General features: G+C 44.1%; 2 protein-coding genes across 2 annotated transcripts in view; one reads left to right on the plus strand and one right to left on the minus strand.

The window, feature by feature from the left end:
• The window catches only part of LOC130298197 (oocyte zinc finger protein XlCOF7.1-like), a 286,423-nt gene that overhangs the window by 215,281 nt on the left and 48,273 nt on the right, over positions 1–22,869 (minus strand). The gene's annotated exons all lie outside the window — the stretch shown is intronic.
• On the plus strand, positions 365–5,931 carry LOC130298184 (oocyte zinc finger protein XlCOF6-like). Its single transcript, XM_056551093.1, has 2 exons — positions 365–867; positions 4,158–5,931. Exons 1-2 carry the CDS (start codon positions 477–479, stop codon positions 5,837–5,839), a joined length of 2,073 nt encoding a protein of 690 aa, XP_056407068.1. The 5' UTR covers positions 365–476; the 3' UTR covers positions 5,840–5,931.

Consider the following 22,869-nt stretch of genomic DNA (forward strand, 5'->3'; position numbering starts at 1 on the left):
AAATCATGTGCAGGAATATCCCCTCAAATGTCTCCATATAACATCCTGGAATTGTATAGAATTAAATGTTTATTCACAATACAGGTTCCTATAAGGGGTCAGGACGTGGCGGTCTATTTCTCCATGGAGGAGTGGGAGTATGTAGAAGGACACAAGGATCAGTACAAGGATCAGGTCATGATGGAGGATCAGCAGCCCCTCACATCACCAGGTAATAGACATGACTATATACACACGTCCTCTCATTATTTGTATGTAAAGAATGAATTCAGTCTCTGTATGTGTTCCCTACAGTCAGATCCAGTAAGAGAACAGCACCAGAGAGGTGTCCCCGTCCTCTTGATGAACAGAATATGGAGGACATTACTACAGGGAAAGATCTCATCTATATTAATGCTACAGACATAAAAGAAGAAGAAGAAACAGATGTGAGCAGTGATGAGCAGTATAATGAGAACATTCCTACAGGGAAAGATATGATCTATATTAATGCTACAGACATAAAGGAAGAACAAGAGACATATGTAAGCAGTGATGAGCAGTATAAGGAGGACATTTCTACAGGGAAAGATCTTATCTATATTAATGCTACAGACATAAAGAAAGAAGAGGAAACAGATGTGAGCGGTGATGAGCAGTATAAGGAGGACATTCCTATAGGGAAACATCTGAGCTCTATTAATGCTACAGACCTAAAGGAAGAAGAAGAGACAGATGTGAGTTGTGATGAACAGTATAAGGAGGACATTCCTACAGGGAGAGATCTGCTCTATATTAATGCTACAGACATAAAGAAAGAAGAAGAAGAGACAGATGTGAGCAGTGATGAGCAGTATCAGGAGGGCATTTCTACAGGTAACTGCACAGGTGAGTAGTAACCACTAAATACAGAGAAGAGTCACAGATTCTACTCAGTCACAGCTGCAGTAATTACAGAAAAAAATAATGCTCATATATGTTACTCACTAGGTCTATTTATCTTCTGTATTTGGCTCACAAATCCCTTTGTTCTGCTGTTCACCTATTCTGGCATCCACTGTTCAGGAAGAGGAGGGTCTGAGGCAAGCACTGAGCCCGCCCTCACTCACCATTCATTCACTTCCTCCCTGGGTCTGCTGTGCTGGATCTCTTTATCCAATCACTGCAGACTGCTCTGTAAGCCCCTCCTCTCTGCTTTCATGCTGCAGTCTGATAGGACAGGAGTGAGCACAGAGGAGTACTAGTCCTGCCAGGTCTGTGCTTCAGCTGGGACAAAGATGATTCTACAACCGGACAGGATTAGGTTTTATATGCAAAATGAACCCCACCTCGAGGATCCTGCCCTACTGGGTACACAATGAAAATTTATTGGAAATAGTTTATTTGAAAAAATGTGGAAATATTTATTAAAACACAATTATAAATTTAAAAGAAAGAAAAGCCCCATATACATAAAACATAATGATCAGAGAAATACTCGTTATATGTTGTAATTCTCTGCCATTGGGCCCTAATGGTAAAAGATAAATAGATATAGCAGTGCCAATTGTTTAGGAGTGCGGACATCTGGCACTGCTATATCTCTCTATCTTTTACCATTAGGGCCCAATGGCAGAGAATTACAACATATAACTAGTATTTCTCTGATCATTATGTTTTATGTATATGGGGTTTTTCTTTCTTTTAAATTTAGAATTGTATTTTAATAAATATTTCCATTTTTTTTCAAATAAACTATTTCCAATAATTTTTCATTGTGTACCCAGTAGGGCAGGATCCTCGAGGTGGGGTTCATTTTTCATATATTTTTTTATATTTTTGATCGGTGGGGATCGATCTTTTAGCCGCATTAAACCTCGGACGCTTGGTTGTGAGCTGCACACATCCCTTTACTTGTGTAGGATTATGTTTTAGATCAGTGGTCTCAAAGTGTGGCCCTTACTGATACTGAGCATGCGTTTTGTCTTTAACCCCTTAAGGACCAGGCCAATTTTATTTTTGCGTTTTCGTTTTTTCCTCCTCGCCTTCAAAAATCCCTAACTCTTTTATATTTACATTCATAGACCCATATGAGGCTTGTTTTTTGTGGGACCAATTGTACTTTGTCATGAACCCTCATTTTACCATAAAATGTACGGCAAACCCAAATTATTATTTTTTTTGTGAGGAGATTTTAATGAAAACCACAATTTTGCTGATTTGGAGGTTTTATTTTCTCCCTGTACACTTTACGGTAAAAATGAAATTTTTCTTTATTCTGTGGGTCAATACGATTATAATTACACCTACGATTACACACTTTTCTATTATTGTACTGCTTTTAAAAAATCTCAAACTTATATATATATATTTTTTTTACTAAATTAGTCTCTGTTACTCCGAGCGCTCCGGGTCCCTGCTCCTCCCCGGAGCGCTTGCGGCGTTCTTCTCTCTGCAGCGCCCCGGTCAGACCCGCTGATCGGGAGCGCTGCACTGTCACTGCCGGCGGGGATGCGATCCATGTAGCAGGATGCGCCCGCCCGCGGGTCGCATCCCAATCTACTCACCTGTCCCGTTCCCCGGCTGTCATGTCCTGGCACGAGCGGCTCCGCTCTCTAGGGCGCGTGCGCGCGCCGGCTCTCTAAGATTTAAAGGACCAGTGCACCACTAATTGGTGCCTGGCCCAATCAGTGTCTATTAGCTTCCCTGCTCCAGGGTTATATAAACCCACTTCCCCTTCCTGTCCTTGCCGGATCTTGTTGCCTCAATGCCTAGTGAAAGCGTTTTGTGAGTGCCCTTACCAGTGTTACCAGACCTTCTGCCGTTGCCCTTGACTACGAACCTTGCCACCTGCCCTGACCTTCTGCTACGTCTGACCTCACCTCTGTCTATTCTGTACCACCCCCAGTCTCAGCAGTCAGTGAGGTTGAGCCGTTACCGGTGGACACGACCTGGTTGCTACCGCCGCAGCAAGACCATCCCGCTTTGCGGCGGGCTCTGGTGAAAACCAGTAGCAACTTAGAACCGGTCCACCGGCACGGTCCACGCCAATCCCTCGCTGACACAGAGGATCCACCATCAGCCTGCCGAATCGTGACAGTCTCCCTATTTTGACCACCTATAACTTTTCCATTTTTCCGTATACGGGGCGGTATGAGGGCTCATTCTTTGCACCATGACCTGTAGTTTATTTTAGTTCCACTTTTGTGTATATGTGACTTTTAAGTCGCTTTTTTCATAAATAAAAAAAATTTGTGAATGTGATGTGACCAAAAAGCAGCAATTTTTTTGTACTTTTTTTGTACTTTTTTCAGTTTACGCTGTTCACCCCACGGGATCATTAACTTTACATTTTGATAGATCGGACATTTATGCAGACAGCAATACGAAATGTTTCATAATTATTAACTTGTTATGCTTTTTTGAGTAAAATAAGGGAAAATAGTGATAAAAATTTTTATTAAGGTGAATTTTTCAATTTGTTTTTTAACTTTTATTTTTAACTCCTTATGTCCCCATAGGGGACTATCTATAGCAATCATTAGATTGCCAATGCTGTTCAGTGCTATACATGGTCAGTATTATCAGCGATCGTCTGCTCTGGTCTGCTGGAAGGCAGATCAGTGCATAAGACCCCGGGAGAGCGGCGGAGGCAGGTGAGGGGACCTCCGTGCCGGCGAGTATCAGATCAGCGATTACAAGCGCCGCGCTGCCACAGGTGCCGTGATCTGTATTGATCAAGGTATCTGAGGGGTTAATGGTGGACGAAGTACTGCCGCACCAGGATGTCCATTTATGTCCATTGTCATTAAGGGGTTAAAGTCCTTGTTTGCGCTGTTGTTTTTATTGTCTCTGTTGTCTCCATCTTATATAGTCAGCAGGATTTCCATGTAGACGACTAGAGGAATAATTTGGGATATTTCCCAGCACTTCTGTATTGCTGGGGGCTCTGAACCGCCTCGGCTGTCGTCTGATTTGTGCCCTATGGATTGTTCATTGCTGCTGGATGGGAGTGTGATGGGGTCCAGGAGTGGGGTGTATGTGACCTGAAGACCCTATATTATGTCTACATTAACTATTTATTATCCGGAGGACGGGGAGAAGGTTCCATGATGTCACATGCTGCACTTATAATGTTCTACTAAAAAGACTATAAATATGGGCACAATTATTAATAAAATCTGTGTTATTCTCTGCAGATTCTTGTAGCAGGAGATCAGAGGAGAATCTTATATCTTCAGATTATAAAGCAGATGATGATATCACACAAGATACATATGAAGAACATTCCATTATCCCAGATACACCCTCAGCCCTTCACAGCCAAGATCTCTCATCTCATCCTTATATACAGGTCCTGTCTCCTCATTCATCACAGGATGTTCAGCAAAATAAAAGTCACAGAAGGGGTGTTGGACATCAACGAGCTCATACAGGAAAGAAACCATATTCATGCTCAGAATGTGGGAAATGTTTTACTAAGAAATCAGATCTTGTTAAACATCAAATAACTCACACAGTGGAGAAGCCATTTTCATGTTCAGAATGTGGGAAATATTTTCCTTTTAAATCAGGTCTTGTTATACATCAAAGAACTCACACAGGAGAGAAGCCATTTTCATGTTCAGAATGTGGAAAATGTTTTAGTCAGAAATCAGACCTTGTTCATCATCAAAGAACTCACACAGGAGAGAAGCCATTTTCATGTTCAGAATGTGGGAAATGTTTTCCTTTTAAATCAGGTCTTGTTGTACATCAAATAACTCACACAGGGGAGAAGCCATTCTCGTGTTCAGAATGTGGAAAATGTTTTAGTCTTCAATCAAATCTTGTTCAACATCAAAGAACTCACACAGAGGAGAAGCCATTTTTATGTTCAGAATGTGGGAAATGTTTCTCTCACAAATCAAGTCTTGTTAAACATCAAATATCTCACACAGAGGAGAAGCCATTTTCATGTGCAGAGTGTGGGAAACATTTTGCCCAGAAATCCTATCTTGTTGAACATCAAAGAACTCACACAGGGGAGAAGCCATTTTCATGTGCAGAATGTGGGAAATGTTTTGTTCAGAAATCAGATCTTGTTAAACATCAAAGAACTCACACAGGGGAGAAGCCATTTTCATGTGCAGAATGTGGGAAATGTTTTTCTCAGAAATCAGACCTTGTTGTACATCAAAGAACTCACACAGGAGAGAAGCCATTTTCATGTTCAGAATGTGGGAAATGTTTTACTCAGAAATCAGATCTTGTTCATTATCAAAGAACTCACACAGGAGAGAAGCCATTTTTATGTTCAGAATGTGGGAAATGTTTCTCTCACAAATCAAGTCTTGTTAAACATCAAAGATCTCACACAGAGGAGAAGCCATTTTCATGTGCAGAGTGTGGGAAACTTTTTACCCAGAAATCCTATCTTGTTGAACATCAAAGAACTCACACAGGGGAGAAGCCATTTTCATGTGCAGAATGTGGGAAACGTTTTGCTCAGAAATCAGATCTTATTAAACATCAAAGAACTCACACAGGGGAGAAGCCATTTTCATGTGCAGAATGTGGGAAATGTTTTACTCAGAAATCAGACCTTGTTGTACATCAAAGAACTCACACAGGAGAGAAGCCATTTTCATGTCCAGAATGTGGGAAATGTTTTTGTTTTAAATCAGGTCTTGTTGTACATCAAAGAACTCACACAGGAGAGAAGCCCTTTCCATGTTCAGAATGTGGAAAATGTTTTATTCAGAAATCAGACCTTGTTGTACATCAAAGAACTCACACAGGAGCAAAGCCATTTTCATGTGCAGAATGTGAAAAATGTTTTGCTGATAAATCACATCTTGTCAGACATCAAAGGATTCACACAGGAAAGAAGCCAATTTAGAGTAATATATATTGACAATGTGCACAGGATAGTTGACAGATATATATATATATATCTATGTTTTTTATTTCAACAACAATTAAACAATTATACATTCCATATAAAATCACATTTCCATTTTTCTTTGTCAATTATCACTATTTCTTAAATTTTTTCCTATATACCCCTCCCCCCGCCTTCACATCCCACTCCTCCCTGACTATTTGTGCTCCACTGCTGATGGTCTATTATGCACCCTCCAGGATCAGCAGTTTCGGGGAGGACCTTTGAAGAGCTATTTTAACTTTTTTTTTATTTATTAATTTTTTTTAAAATTTATCAGGGAAACCACATTTAATTCCGTCACGTGGTCCACTTGATCCAGTGCCGGGGCTCTCACCCACTCGATTCTCATTCCAACTCGGAGAGAAGGGAAGCGGGGGGGGGGGGGGGGGGGGGAGAGCCAAAAAGCAGGAAAGAAAATCCATAATGGAAAACAAACAGAGAGGAAAGAAAGAAAAAAGACAATAATACCATCTTATAGATACTACTGGCTTCGGTCGGAGAGAACACCCCCCCCCCCTTACAAATATATAATCCCCCCCCTTATCCCCCTCCCCCATGGCAGAAGGGATGAAGAAGAATAATACTCCACCTTATCCCTTTATCTAAGACTCCACCAGACACAATCTTTCTCTCTCCGTCATACCTTTAATCCACCTATCCCAAATTAGGTGGAACTTAGCCAAGCACCCGGCCTTAGCTGCCCAACAGAACTCAGAATCCACCATCTTACATACTGTAGCCTTAAAGGAGAACTCAGAATTCATCATCTTACATATTGTAGCCTTAAAGGAGAACTCAGAATTCACCATCTTACATACTGTAGCCTTAAAGGAGAACTCAGAATTCACCATCTTACATACTGTAGCCTTAAAGGAGAACTCAGAATTCACCATCTTACATACTGTAGCCTTAAAGAAGAACTCAGAATTCACCATCTTACATACTGTAGCTTTAAGATCATCAATATTTGATTCTTCTTTAGATCCATTTTCCTGCCACCAATAATCTTGTTGCAAATTGCACTTTCCCTCTTAGAATCTTGTCCATCTTTCTTCCTTCCGTTCTTTCTCCCCCTAATAACTAAGATATTAGTTTATCTCCTTCCTTCCATTCTAGCCTTCCTTCTATCATCCTAACCACCTTCATCCAGAATTCTTTAACCCCTTAAACACCAGGCCAATTTTCACCTTAAGGACCAGAGCGTTTTTTTGCACATCTGACAACTGTCACTTTAAGCATTAATAACTCTGGGATGCTTTTGCCTTTTTATTCTGATTCCAAGATTGTTTTTTCGTGACATATTCTACTTCATGTTAGTGGTAAATTTTTGTCGATACTTGCATCATTTCTTGGTGAAAAATTCCAGAATGTAATGAAAAAATGTTAAATTTAGCATTTTTCGAACTTTGAAGCTGTCAGGATCCGGGTTGGCGGAGGGTGAGGACACTGGAAGTGGATCCTCTGTACCAGAGAGGTGATGGCGTGGGCCGTACCAGGGGAACGGAGTCTAAGGGTTTACTGGTATTCACCAGAGCCCGCCGCAAAGCGGGATGGACTTGCTGCGGCAGGTAACCCCCAGGTCGTTCCTCCCAGTAGCGACTCAACCTCTCTGGCGGCTGAGATGGCGCGGTACAAAAGGACAAGGCAAGGCAAGGTCAGACGTAGCAGAAAGGCCAGGGCAGGCGGCAAGGTTCGTAGTCAGGGGCAACAGCAGAGATTCTGGAAACACAGGCAAGGACACACTGGAACGCTTTCACTAGGCACTAAGCAACAAGATCCGGCAGGGACAGGAAGGGGAAGTGATGTTTTATAGGGAAAACAGTGATTGGACTAGATTGGGCGAGGCACCAATTAGCGGTGCACTGGCCCTTTAAATTTCAGAGAGCCGGCGCGCGCGCGCTCTAGAGAGCGGTGCCGTGCGCCAGGCAGGGACAGAGGAAGGACGGAGCAGGTGAGAAGAGACATGGGATGCGATCCGTGAGCGGGCACGTCCCGTCCCGCGGATCGCATCCCCTCCGGTGACAGGGTAGCAGCGCTCTCGGTCAGCAGCGCCGACCGAAGCGCTGCAAGCAGAGTAACGCCGCGAGCGCTCTGGGGAAGCAGCGGGACCCGGAGCGCTCGGCGTTACAGTACCCCCCCCCCTTGGGTCTCCCCTTCTTTTTGGAACCCAGAAATCTACGAATGAGTTCCTTGTCAAGGATATTGACCTCGGGTTCCCAGGACCTCTCTTCGGGGCCAAAATTCTCCCAATCAACGAGAAAAAATCTTTTACCTCGGACAACCCTGGAGGCGAGGATCTCTTTCACAGAGAAGATATCAGAGGATCCAGAGACAGGAGCAGGAAGAATGACTTTGGGAGAATAGCGGTTAAGAACAACAGGTTTGAGTAGAGAGACATGGAAGGAGTTAGGAATACGGAGAGAGGAGGGTAGATGAAGTTGGTAAGAGACATGGTTGATTTGTTTTTTGACTTTGAAAGGCCCTAAAAATCGGGGGCCCAACTTGTAACTGGGTACACGGAATCGAATATACTTAGCAGAAAGCCATACCTTGTCACCAGGGGAAAATACCGGAGGAACCCTTCTCTTTTTATCAGCATGCACCTTCATTCGAGATGAGGCCAGTAGAAGCGACTTTTGAGTCTCACGCCAAATGGAAGAAAAATCTTGCGTCAATTTATCAACGGCAGGAACCCCAGAGGAAGTGGGGATAGGGAGGGGGGGAAGCGGTTGACGGCCGTACACCACAAAAAATGGGGATTTGGAAGAAGACTCAGAGTTTTTAAAATTGTACGAAAATTCAGCCCAGAGCAAGAGGTCCATCCAATCGTCTTGGCGAGAGGAGACAAAATGTCGCAGGTAGTCACCAAGTATCTGATTTACTCTTTCCACTTGACCGTTGGATTGAGGGTGGTAAGCAGAAGAAAAATTTAGTTTGATTTTTAATTGACTGCAGAGTGCCCTCCAAAATTTAGAAACAAACTGGATGCCTCTGTCTGAGACGATGTGCGTGGGAAGCCCGTGGAAGCGAAAAATATGAAGAAAAAATAGTTTCGCCAATTGAGGCGCAGAAGGAAGACCCGGCAAAGGAACAAAATGAGCCATTTTAGAAAAACGATCAACGACCACCCAGATGACTGTATTATTGCGGGAAGGTGGCAGATCGGTGATGAAGTCCATACCAATATGGGACCATGGCTGTTCAGGTACATGTAAAGGAAGGAGGAGACCTGCCGGCTTCTGGCGTGGAGTCTTGTCACGGGCACAGGTGGTACAAGCCCGAACAAAATCAGTCACATCCTTCTGCAAGGTGGGCCACCAATAGTGTCTGGAAATCAACTGCTCCGACTTCTTGACACCAGCTTGTCCGGCCAAAAGAGAAGAATGACCCCATTTAAGAATCTTGTGGCGAAGGCGTGGAGGTACAAAGGTCTTCCCTGAAGGAACTTGCACAAGAGTGGTTGGAGCGGAGGAGATGAGACACTCAGGAGGTATGGTGTGCTGTGGAGGGGCTTCAGATTCGGAAACATCGGTGGAACGTGATAGTGCGTCAGCTCTAACGTTCTTGTCGGCTGGACGAAAATGAATTTCAAAATTGAAGCGGGCAAAAAACAATGTCCTTCTAGCTTGGCGAGGATTTAATCGCTGGGCAGTCTGGAGATACGATACATTTTTATGGTCCGTGTAAATGATGATGGGATGCCGGGACCCTTCTAAAAGATGTCTCCACTCCTCGAGTGCCAATTTAATAGCTAAAAGCTCACGATCTCCAATCGAATAATTTTTTTCTGCAGGAGAGAAGGTCTTGGAGAAAAAGCCACACGTGCGATTTTTCCCAGTAGTGGTCTTTTGAGTTAAAACGGCACCGGCACCAACAGAAGAAGCATCTACTTCAAGGATAAAAGGCTTCGAGGGGTCAGGCCTGGACAGAACAGGTGCAGAAGCGAAGGCAGCCTTGAGCAGATTAAAGGCCTCCTCCGCCATAGATGGCCAGGACCTCGGGTTCGCGTCTTTTTTGGTCAATGCTACAATAGGTGCAACGATGGTGGAGAAGTGGGGAATAAATTGACGTTAGTAATTAGCGAACCCGAGGAAGCGTTGGATAGCTCGCAATCCAGAGGGGCGTGGCCAATCCAGAACCGCAGAGAGTTTGACAGGATCCATTTGAAGGCCTTGGCTGGACACAATGTAACCCAAGAAAGGTAGACTACTGCGTTCAAAGAGACACTTTTCAATATTAGCGTAAAGGTGATTTTTGCGTAGGCGCTGTAACACCTGACGGACATGGAGGCGATGTTCCTCAGGGTTAGAAGAAAAAATAAGAATGTCATCCAGGTAGACCACTACACAAGTATATAGCATGTCAAAGTCCTGGAAAACTGCTGGGGCGTTGCAAAGGCCGAAAGGCATGACAAGATACTCAAAATGTCTGTCACGGGTGTTGAATGCAGTTTTCCACTCGTCTCCTTCACGTATACGGATAAGATTATAAGCCCCTCTTAGATCGAGTTTGGTAAAAAATTTCGCTCCCCGCAGACGGTCAAACAGTTCAGAGATAAGGGGGAGTGGATAACGGTTCTTAACGGTAATTTTATTTAAACCGCGGTAATCGATGCATGGGCATGCACGTCCCGTCCCGCGGATCGCATCCCCTCCGGTGACAGGGTAGCAGCGCTCTCGGTCAGCAGCGCCGACCGGAGCGCTGCAAGCAGAGTAACACCGCGAGCGCTCCGGGGAAGCAGCGGGACCCGGAGCGCTCGGCGTTACAGAAGCTCTCTGCTTGTAAGGAAAATAGACATTCCAAATAAATTATATATTTCTTCACAAATACAATATGTCTACTTTATGTTTGCATCATAAAGTTGACATGTTTTTACTTTTGGAAGACACCAGAGGGCTTCAAAGTATAGCAGCAATTTTTCACAAAACTTTCAAAATCAGAATTTTTCATGGACCAGTTCAGGTTTGAAGTGGATTTGAAGGGTTTTCTTATTAAAAAAAATACCCCATAAATGACCCCATTATAAAAACTGCTCCCCTTAAAGTATTCAAAATGACATTCAGTAAGTGTGTTAACCCTTTAGGTGTTTCACAGGAATAGCAGCAGCGTGAAGTATAAAATTCAAAATCTTCATTTTTACACTCGCATGACTAAGTGGTTAATAGACCCAGTTTTTGAATTTTTACAAGGGGTAAAAGGAGAATAATCCTCTCAAAATTTGTAACCCAATTTCTCTCAAATAAGGAAATTCCTCATATGTGTGTGCCAAGTGTTCGGCGGGCGCAGTAGAGGGCTCAGAAGGGAAGGCGTGACAAAGGGATTTTGGAGAGTGTTTTTCTGAAATGGTTTTTGGGGGGCATGTCACATTTAGGAAGCCCCTATGGTGCCAGAACAGCAGAAAACCCCCCACATGGCATTCCGTTTTGGAAACTACACCCCTCAAGGCACGTAACAAGGGGTCCAGTGAGCCTTAACACCCCACAGGTGTTTGACGACTTTTCGTTAAATTTGGATGTGTAAATGAAGAAAAACATTTTTCACTGAAGTGCAGTTTTTTTCCCCAAATTTACCATTTTTATAAAGGGTAATGGGAGAAAATGCCCCCCAAAATTTGTAACCCCATTTCTTCTGAGCATGTAAATACCCCATGTGTGGACGTCAAGTGCTCTGCGGGCGAATTACAATGCTCAGAAGAGGATGACTGCCATTGGGCTTTTGGAGACAGAATTTGTTTTGAATGGAAGTTAGGGGCCATGTGCGTTTACAAAGCCCCCCGTGGTGCCAGAACAGTGGACCCCTCCACATGTGACCCCATTTTGGAAACTACACTCCTCACAGAATGTAATAAGGGGTGCAGTGAGTATTTACATCCCACTGACGTTTGACAGATCTTTGGTACAGTGGGCTGTGCAAATGAAAAATTACATTTTTCATCTTCACTGACCACTGTTCCAAAAATCTGTCAGACACCTGTGGTGCATAAATGCTCACTGCACCCCTTATTACATTACGTGAGGGGTGTAGTTTCCCAAATGGGGTCACATGTGGGGGGGGTCCATTGTTCTGACACTATGGGGGCTTTGTAAACACGTGGCCTTTAATTACGGACACATTTTCTCTTCAAAAGCCCAATGGCGCTCCTTCTCTTCTGAGCATTGTAGTTCGCCCGCAGAGCACTTTACATCCACATATGGGGTATGTTCTTACTCAAAAGAAATGGGGTTACAAATTTTGGGGGGCTTTTTTCCTATTTTTCCTTGTGAAAATGAAAAATTTAGGGTAACACCAGCATTTTAGTGAAAACATTTTTTTTTTCATTTTCCCATCCAATTTTAACAAAAATTCGTCAAACACCTGTGGGGTGTTAAGGCTCACTATACCCCTTGTTACGTTCCGTGAGCGGTGTAGTTTCCAAAATGGGATCACATGTGGGTATTTATTTTTTTGCGTTTATGTCAGAACCGCTGTAAAATCAGTCACCCCTGTGCAAATCACCAATTTAGGCCTCAAATGTACATAGTGCGCTCTCACTCCTGAGCCTTGTTGTGCGTCCGCAGAGCATTTTACGCCCACATATGGGGTATTTCTGTACTCAGGAGAAATTGCGTTACAGATTTTGTGGGTCTTTTTTTCCTTTTACCTCTTGTGAAAATAAAAAGTATAAAAATCTTTACACTAACAAGCTGGTGTAGCCCCCAACGTTTCCTTTTCATAAGGAGTAAAAGGAGAAAAAGCCCCCCAAAATTTCTCCCGAGTACGGAAATACCACATATGTGGCCCTAAACTGTTTCTTTGAAATACGATAGGGCTCCGAAGTGAGAGAGCGCCATGCGCATTTGAGGACTAAATTAGGGATTGCATAGGGGTGGACATAGGGGTATTCTACACCAGTGATTCCCAACCAGTGTGCCTCCAGCTGTTGCAAAAGTTCAACTCCCAGCATGTACTGATCACCAAAGGGCATGTTATGCAACAACTGGAGGTACGCAACTACAACTCCCAGCATGCCGAGGCAGCTGTTTTCTGTTTGGGCATGCTGGGAGTTGTAGTTTTGCAAGATCTAGAGGGCCACAGTTTAGAGACCACTGCACAGTGATCTCCAAACTGTAGCCCTCCAGCTGTTGCAAAACTGCAAATCCCAGCATGCCCAAACAGCTGTCTGGGCATGCTGGGAGTTGAAGTTTTTCAACATCCGGAGGGCTACAGTTTAGAGACCACTGTATAGTGGTCTCAAACTTTAGCCCTCCAGATGTTGCTAGGCAACTCACCGGCTTCTGTAGGATCCAGGGAGCCAGCTACACGACATTGCTGCCCGCTGATCACCGCAGCCGATCGCATCCCGCAGCCTCCACCGATGGGTAAGTGGACTTCGGCGCCCGGTCCCTGTCAGTTTCCCCGTTCTGCCCCGCCTATTGTGGGTGGGAGGAACGGGGAAACCGAAAGTTAACCCCCCTGCCCCTGATTTGCTATTGGTCATAGCTTCTAGACGACCAATAGCAGGGATAGGAGGGGTGGCACCCTTGCCACCTCACTCCTATCCCTTCAGGGGAATGGTGGGTGTCATGGACAACCCCAATTCCCTTTATTTTCTGTGTCACCGGGTCACCATAGACCCGTATGACCCGGAATCGGCGCAAATCGCTGACATGGGGGGGGGGTTGTCTGATGACCCCCCTGGGCATTTGCACGGAGTGCCTGCTGATATCAGGTGTGCCCTTGGTCCTTAAGTACCGGGGAGCAAAGGCGTGCCTGTACGCCCTTGGTCCTTAAGTGGTTAATAATGGTGTTGTGGGTTTCAGGCTTACTGTGCGGCCATACTTGGGCACGTTTTGGGACAAGCTTTTAAGGATGACTACACAGTCACCCTCGTCCGGGCTCCAGAAATACCAGGTCAGGTTCATCTTTATGGTTACCTAATGAAAACCAGAACTACCTGAAATGTCCTATATAGGACCCTTTTGGTGGACATGAAGGCTTAGACTATGTTCTCCCTTCACTGCTTCCATCTATAACAGAAGCCATGAAGATCTGCCAGATCCCACCGCTATTCTTTGGATCCTGTTCACCGTAAAGAGGACCTGTCACCAAACTAAACTTTGAATATATTGTTCCTTATGTAATTGTAAGACACTTTGCTATTTACTTGCTGTTAAAATTCTCAACTTTTTGTGTTTTTAAAAGACCACTAGGTGGCTCTGTTCTTCTCCCTGCACAAGTCAAAGTGTTAGTTTGGTCTCTTCCCGGCCTGTCAGGAGACCAAACTCAGGAAGTGCATGCGGGGCATGGTGAGGCACAGCTCTGACAGGCCTCAGTGACGTTGCGCCTGCTGGGGAACGCCCACTTTCTCCTGCCCGGAGCTCACACAATGTGAACAAAGGGGAAAGGTATGATACAGAGCTCTGAAAATCTTTAAGGAGGAATGTTAGGAGTAGTTAGGGAATATAATCTGAGTTAGTTTAGAAAACATGGTTTGATGACAGGTTCTCTATAACTGGCCATACACATTAAAGTCAGTCATAACCACCGATTGTAGTAGGATTTGTGGTGTCCCGGTACAGAACATGGTTCTGTACAGTCCTAAAGTCCCCTCAGGTAGAGTCCCTCAAGTCCACAGGACTCTCCTGCAGGATCCCCCTAGGTCATTATTATGGTTTCTATTGTACATTAATTCTGTATGTTTATTATAGGTATTGTACAGGGAATACAAGCTATGTGTAAAGGTTATTAGGATGTTTAACCCCTTAACGACCAAGGACGTATATTTACGTCCTTGGCTCCCGCAATATAACGCAGGGTCACGCAGTGATCGCGTGTCATATCGGGTCGGTCCCGGCATGTAACTCATGCCTAGACCCGGGGCTAATAGCGTTCAGCAGCAATCGCGGTGCCACGCGCTATTAACCCTTTAGACGCAGCGTTCAAAGTTCAACGCCGCGTCTAAAACGAAAGTGAAAGCTGCCCGGCTGCTCAGCAGGGCTGATTGGGACCACCGCAGTTAAAATGCGTTGTCCCGATCAGCTGGGACCCGAGCGGAGGTCCTCTTACCTGCTTCCGGCGTGTCCCCTCGGCGATTGATTGCTCCAAGCCTGAGATTCAGGCTTGAGCAATCGACCGCTGATAACCCTGATCACTGAAAAGCTATGGCTTTATAATGATCAGAGGATAAGATCAGTGTGTGCAGTGTTATAGGTCCCTATGGGAGCTATAACATTGCAAAAAAAAAAAAAGTGTAAAAAAAAGTTAATAAATGTGATTTAACCCTTTCCTTAATAAAAGTTCAAATCACCCCCCTTTTCCCATAAAAAAAAAACCACCATGTAAATAAAAATAACTATAAACATATGTGGTATCGCCGCGTGCGTAAATTTCCAAACTATAAAAATATATCATTAATTAAACCGCACGGTCAATGGCGTATGCGCAAAAAAAATTCCAAAGTCCAAAATAACGTATTTTTGGTCACTTTTTATATCATGAAAAAATGAATAAAACGCGATCAATAAGTCCGATCAATACAAAAATGGTACCGCTAAAGACTTCAGATCACAGCGCAAAAAATTAGCCCTCATACCGCCCCATACGTGGAAAAATAAAAAAAGTTATAGGGGTCAGAAGATGACAATTTTAAACGTATACATTTTCCTGCGTGTAGTTATGATTTTTTCCAGAAGTGCGACAAAATCAAACCTATATAAGTAGGGGATCATTTTAATCTTATGGACCTACAGAATAAAGAGAAGGTGTCATTTTTACCGAAAAATGTACTGCGTAGAAACGAAAGCCCCCAAAAGTTACAAAATGGCGTTTTTTCTTCAATTTCGTCGCAGAATGATTTTTTTTCCATTTTGCCATAGATTTTTGGCTAAAATGACTGATGTCACTGCAAAGTAGAATTGGTGGCGCAAAAAATAAGCATCATATGGATTTTTAGGTATAAAATTGAAAGGGTTATGATTTTTAAAAGGTGAGGAGGAAAAAACTAAAGTGCAAAAACGGAAAACCTTGTGGTCATTAAGGGGTTAAATACAGCTAAACACACATGCAGTGGTGAGAACAAATGATGGGGGTAGTTGTTCAAGAGATGAATGAGGACATACCTGTAAATGAAAGCATAGGCTGATGAGAAGATGAAGTGAATGAATTCTGGTATAATTCTTGATATCACACTTAACCTCTTAAGGACCAAGGACGTATGGGTACACGGTAACCCCGCATCATATCACGGCGGGCCCAGCGTCACAGTGAAGCCGGGACCCGCCTCTAATAGCGCGCGGCACTGATCGCTCAAAGCTGAGCCGTGCGGCTAAAAACTAAAGTAAAAGTGCCCGGCTAGCTCAGGGAGCTGTTCGGGATCGCCGCGGTATAATCACGGTGGCAGTATTATATTCAGGGGGTACAGTGTGTAGCATTAATATATTAAGAGGGTACAGTGGTGGCAGTATTCTATTCAGGGGGTACAGTGTGTAGCAATAATATATTAAGAGGGTACAGTGGTGGCAGTATTATACTCAGGGGGTACAGTGTGTACCAACAATATATTTAGAGGGTACAGTGGTGGCAGTGTATTCAGGGGGTACAGTGTGTAGCAATAATATATTTAGAGGGTACAGTGGTGGCAGTATTGTATTCAGGGGGTACAGTGTGTAGCAATAATATATTTAGAGGGTACAGTGGGTGGCAGTATATTCAGGGGGTACAGTGTGTAGCAATAATATATTTAGAGGGTACAGTGGGTGGCAGTATATTCAGGGGGTACAGTGTGTAGCAATAATATATTTAGAGGGTACAGTGGGTGTCATTATTATATTCAGGGGGTACAGTGTGTAGCAATAATATATTTAGAGGGTACAGTGGTTGGCCGTATTATATTCAGGGGGTACAGTGTGTAGCAATAATATATTTGGAGGGTACAGTAGTTGCAGTATTATATTCAGGGGGTACAGTGTGTAGCAATAATATATTTAGAGGGTACAGTGGGTGGCAGTATTATATTTAGGGGGTACAGTGTGTAGCAATAATATATTTAGAGGGTACAGTAGTTGCAGTATTATATTCAGGGGGTACAGTGTGTAGCAATAATATATTTAGAGGGTACAGTGTGTGGTAGTATTATATTCAGGGGATACAGTGTGTAGCAATAATATATTTAGAGGGTACAGTGGGGGCAGTATTATATTCAGGGGGTACAGTGTGTAGCAATAATATATTTAGAGGGTACAGTGGGTGGCAGTGTATTCAGGGGGTACATTGTGTAGCAATAATATATTTAGAGGGTACAGTGGGTGGTAGTATTATATTCAGGGGGTACAGTGAGTAGCAATAATATATTTAGAGGGTACAGTGGGTGGTAGTATTATATTCAGGGGGTACAGTGAGTAGCAATAATATATTTAGAGGGTACAGTGGTTGGCAGTATTATATTCAGGGCATACAGTGTGTAGCAATAATATATTTAGAGGGTACAGTGGGTGGTAGTATTATATTCAGGGGGTACAGTGTGTAGCAATAATATATTCAGGGGGTACAGTGGGTGGCAGTATTATATTCAGGGGTACTGTGGTTGGCAGTATTATATTCAGGGGACACAGTATTTGGCAGGGTTATAATGATTAATGTCTTTATATAGAGAATGAGGATCTGCTGACAAGCTGAGGAATCAATGATGAAGACCTGGTGCCCGGACAAGATGAGAAAGAGAAGACAACAGAGAAGATGTCACTCAGGTCACTGATATCACTGTGTGTTCTGTCTGATCCAATCTGTGACAAAACAACAACTTCCATAATGCCTGAGGATCTCCAGACGCGATGGGAGTTGTAGCTTTATGACAGCTGGAGAGCCACTTGAACCAAGGTGATTGGTGGGGGTCTAAGCAGTCGGACCCCCACCATAAAAATGGGCTGCTTATTTTAAAATGCCTGGGCTTATTTTTGGCCCCAGTACGGCCCTGCCTGTCATTCATTATTATATTTGTGTGGTCGAGGCTGGGTAAGGAGTTCGTCAGGGATTGGGGAACCGTGTCGTCGAGGGGTAGAGGGGCCCAGGAAAACTTTTCACATCAGGGCCCTGTGATTTCTAGCTACGCCCCTGGACCCAGCCAATTTTCACTGTAGGACCCGGCCATTTTTTGCACATATGACCACTGTCACTTCAAGCATTAATAACTCTGGGAGGCTTTTACCTTTCATTCTGATTCCGAGAATGTTTTTTCGTGACATATTCTACTTTATGTTAGTGGTAAAATTTTGTCGATACTTGCATCATTTCTCGGGGGAAAATTCCAAAATTTTATGAATAAATTGAAAATTTAGCATTTTTTTTTACTTTGAAGCTCTCTGCTTATAAGGAAAATGAATATTCCAAATAAATTATATATTGATTCACATATACAATATGTCTACTTTATATTTGCATCATAAAGTTGACATGTTTTTACTTTTGGAAGACATCAGAGGGCTTCAAAGTATAGCAGCAATTTTCCAATTTTTCACAAAATTTTCAAAATCAAAATTTTTCAGGGACCAGTTCTGTTTTGAAGTGGATTTGAAGGGTCTTCATATTAGAAATACCCCATAAATGACCCCATTATAAAAACTGCACCCCTCAATGTATTCAAAATGACATTCAAAAGGTTTGTTAACCCTTTAGGTGTTTCACAGGAATAGCAGCAAAGTGAAGGAGAAAATTCAAAATCTTCATTTTTTAAACTGGCATGTTCTTGTAGACCCAGTTTTTGATTTTTTACAAGGGGAAAAAGGAGAGAAATCTTCCTAAAATGTGTAACCCAATTTCTCTCGAGTAAGAAAATACCTCATATGTGTATGTCAAGTGCTCTGTGGGTGCACTAGAGGGCTCAGAAGGGAAGGAGCGACAGTGGGATTTTGGAGAGTGAGTTTTTCTGAAATTGTTTTTGGGGGGCATGTCACATTTAGGAAGCACCTATGGTGCCAGAACAGCAAAAAAAAAAAAACATGGCATACTATTTTGGAAACTAGACCCCTCAAGGCACGTAACAAGGGGTCCAGTGAGTCTTAACACACCACAGGTGTTTCACAACTTTTTGTTAAAGTTGGATGTGTAAATGATTATTTTTTTCACTAAAATGCTAGTTTTCCCCCAAATTTTTAATTTTTACAAGGGTTAATAGGAAAGAATGCCCCCCAAAATTTGTTACCCCATCTCTCCTGAGTATGGAAATACCTCATATGTGCACGTCAAGTGCTCTGTTGGCGTACTACAATGCTCAGAAGAGAAGGAGTCACATTTGGCTTTTGCAAAGTAAATTTTGCTGAAATGGTTTTTTGGGGGCATGTCCCATTTAGGAAGTCCCTATGGTGCCAGGACAGCAAAAAAAAAAAAAAACACATGGCATACCATTTTGGAAACTACACCCCTCAAGGAACGTAACAAGGGGTACAGTGAGCCTTAACACCCCACAGGTGTTTGACGACTTTTCGTGAAAGTTGGACGTGTAAATTATATATTTATTTTCCATATATATATTTTACATAACTAGGGTACACTAAATAACTAGAATGGGGTACAGTGGGACATAAAATTATAAATTATGTTCCCAGAATGATGACCCAGAGCATAGCCAAAACTAAAAAATATGCCCACCCCAAACCCTGTGCTCTGAATCATCATTCTGGGAATGTGATGTGTGTGGCGGTCCCTAACCTGTTGCCTCAAATGCCGCTCAGGTGGAGAGGCAACATAAAAAGTCCCCGATGATAGTGACTCAGTGACCCATGACCCATTTTTTGTAAAAAAAAAATACCCCCAGAGGTCTTTTTTTTTATTTTTTAGATGAAACATTATTTTGGCCAATTTAGTGGTTTATGGGGTTAAAACTTGGAATAACTCTGGACTTGGTACATTGGGGTCAAATTATGGAAAATTAAAATGAAAATGGAAAATTTAGAACTCCATGGAAGTGTGATACTCCCTGAAGCAATCCTTAATGCAGAGGCCCGGATGATCGGGGCAAGTGTCACATTGAGTGGTGGTATCCTTCCGTATCCCCCTCTTGTAACACACTCTGCATCTTTTCTGGGATCGTCCCTTCTTTCCAGTGTGGGGGACTTCACCTGGAAAGTGTTGGCCTGGGACGATCCTGGCACCTATTACTCCAGTTCCTTGGGAAATCCAGCCTGCTCTTTCGCCAAAGATCAGGTCCTTTAGGATTTCTTCTTGGAACTGGAGGAATGTCCCTGTGTTGTCAGCGTGCTGGGACAGTACAAAAGCATTGTACATGGCAACCTGTATCAAGTAGACCGCAACTTTTTTGTACCATACCCATGTTTTGAGCATGGCCATGTATGGCTTGAGGACTTGATCAGAAAGATCAACTCCCTCCATATACCGATTGTAGTCCAGAATACAATCGCACAGGGACAGGTGAGCTGCTGTTGCCATGAATAGTGGTCAGCATAAGGACATCCCTCTTATCCTTATACTTGACCAACAACAGGTTATCATGGGTAAGGGCACAGGACTCACCCTTGGGAATAGGTGTCTGCAGAAAATTTTGAGGGAGGCCTCTCTGGTTTTTCCGCACGGTCCCACAAGCGGTTGTCGATCTGGCAGCAAGGGATGTGAAGAGAGGGATGCTGGTATAAAAGTTGTCCACGTACACGTGGTAACCCTTATCCAGCAATGGGTGCACAAGCTCCCAAACGATTTTCCCGCTAACACCCAGATTGGGGGAACAATCTGGGGGTTCAATACGAGAATCTCGTCCCTCATACACTCTAAACTTGAGAGTGTACCCGGAGGTACTCTCACAAAGTTTATAGAGCTTCACGCCATATCATGCCCGCTTTGAGGGAATATACTGGCGGAAGATGAGCCTCCCCTTAAAACTGATAAGAGACTCATCAACCGAGAGCTCCCTAAGCGGTACGTAGGCCTCCAAAAATTTGGCCCCAAAGTGATCGATGACCGTACGCAGCAAGAGGCCCCAAAATGTCCTAATTTCTGCTGCACTGACGGCGTACCATTCATTGGACCTGGCCAAAAAAGAATCCGGGTGGAGGTCGATGAACTGCCTGGCGTACAGATTCGTCTGCTCCACCATCAGATTGACAAAACTGTCACTGAAAAAAAAACTAAAATAGTCAATTTCAGTGAATCCAGAATTGTCAATCCGGATTCCGGAGTCGCCAACAAACTCCGCAATCCGTGGCTGATAAGCCTCTGGGGGTCTCCAGACAGGTTCATCGGAAGGGGGCTCCGGTAAACTTGTCTGGGGGGGTCGGACTCCTAGCCACTGGGCCACTATCATGGGGGGGTGCGTGGCCGCCAGGAATGTTGGATCTTCATCGTCCTCACCGGCAGATTCGGAGTCGGAGGCAAGAAAAGCATATGCCTCCGCTACCGAAAATGCCCGGCGAGCCATCGCCTTTTTTCTACGGTGGCGGGGGGGGGGGGACGACGACGGGGGGTATGTACTGTGTGTGCTTGGTGTAACTATGTATAACGGTGTGTGATTAGAAATCACACACCGTTATATGGGGGGGGGGGGGGGGAAATGCTGCAGCCCCCCCAAAAATGGGGGGGCTGATGCAGCGCCCTGAACCCCTAATAGGGCCCGAGTCACACTGAAAAACTGCAGAAGACCCTTGGGGACCTATTAGTGGGTCAGGGGGGGGGGGTAATTTTACAATTTTTTTTTAACTTTTTACCCTACCTTTCCCTGGATTGTATTCTTTCCCTGATCTATGGGGGGCTTCTTTTCTTCTGTGGGGGCTCCGATCTCGGCAGAGGGGGGGTCCCGGTCTTCCTCCAGCAGCTCTGACCGCTGACTGAACTCAGCCAGCGGCGGGAGCAGCGGGAAGATGCTGTTAACCCCTCCCCTGCTGGCTGCTATTGGCTGGACAATCGTCCAGCCGCCAATAGCAGCGATCCTGGAGGGGTGACGAAATCGCCACCTCCCCATAGATACAGTGGGTGATAGGGGGTGTATCATACACCCCCGATCACCTTGTATCTCCGGGTCAGCGGGTCACACGTGACCCACATCGCCAGAATAGCCGCAAATCGCATGTGTGAATTCACATGCGATTTGCGGCGATCGCCGACATGGGGGGGTCTGATGACCCCCCTGGGCATTTGCACGGGATGCCTGCTGAACGATTTCAGCAGGCATCCCAACCCGATCTCCGCCCGGCGCACGGCGGGGACAGGAACTGCCCATGACGTAACTGTACGTCATGGGTCCTTAAGACCCAGGGTGTCGTGACGTAACGTTACGTCATGGGTCCTGAACAGGATAACACATGCATGTATATCTGCCAAGGTCACTGATAAAGAGGTAACAAAACTCGAAACGCATCTACCAAGGGGAATAAAAGAATATTTCATTATGTCAGTCTGCTCTGAACATTTTTCTACAAACAGTTGGCGCTGATCACCCGGAGATTTTTTATCCCTGTTCTGTCTGAGTGCTTACTATTTTGCGTAGCCATTTTTGGTTATTTGCACAAGTATATAACTTTGCCATATATTATTAGGAAGGTTCCTGTGAATCTCATGCACTTTATCAGTGACTTCTAGATGTGTAATATTTATACTGTACAATTCTCCCCAATCGGTTAACTATGGTATAATTAGAGCAGTTATCATAGTGATATTATTATTATACATTTACTGCCAACCGTATGGTTTTTAATTCACCTTCCTTTCCCTATTTAGTAATTATGTATATATGGTGATTTGCTCTGTAAATTATGTTAATATAAATAAAATTATTCTTTATCAGTAGTTATTGCTCAATCCTTTTGTGATTTTTGCCTGCAGCCAACCAACCAATCACAGCTTTCGCCTTCAGCCACCCACATTGCTTCCAGCCTCCCAGTGCCATTACCTTCATTCCCCCCGCAGCCACCCTTTCCACTGCTTCTATTTCCCCTGCAGCCACCCATCCACCCCTGCCACTGATTCCATTCACCCAGCAGCCACCCATCCACCCCTGCCACTGATTC

The sequence above is a fragment of the Hyla sarda genome (assembly GCF_029499605.1).
Source record: "Hyla sarda isolate aHylSar1 chromosome 1 unlocalized genomic scaffold, aHylSar1.hap1 SUPER_1_unloc_4, whole genome shotgun sequence".
In the NCBI taxonomy this organism is placed as follows: domain Eukaryota; kingdom Metazoa; phylum Chordata; class Amphibia; order Anura; family Hylidae; genus Hyla; species Hyla sarda.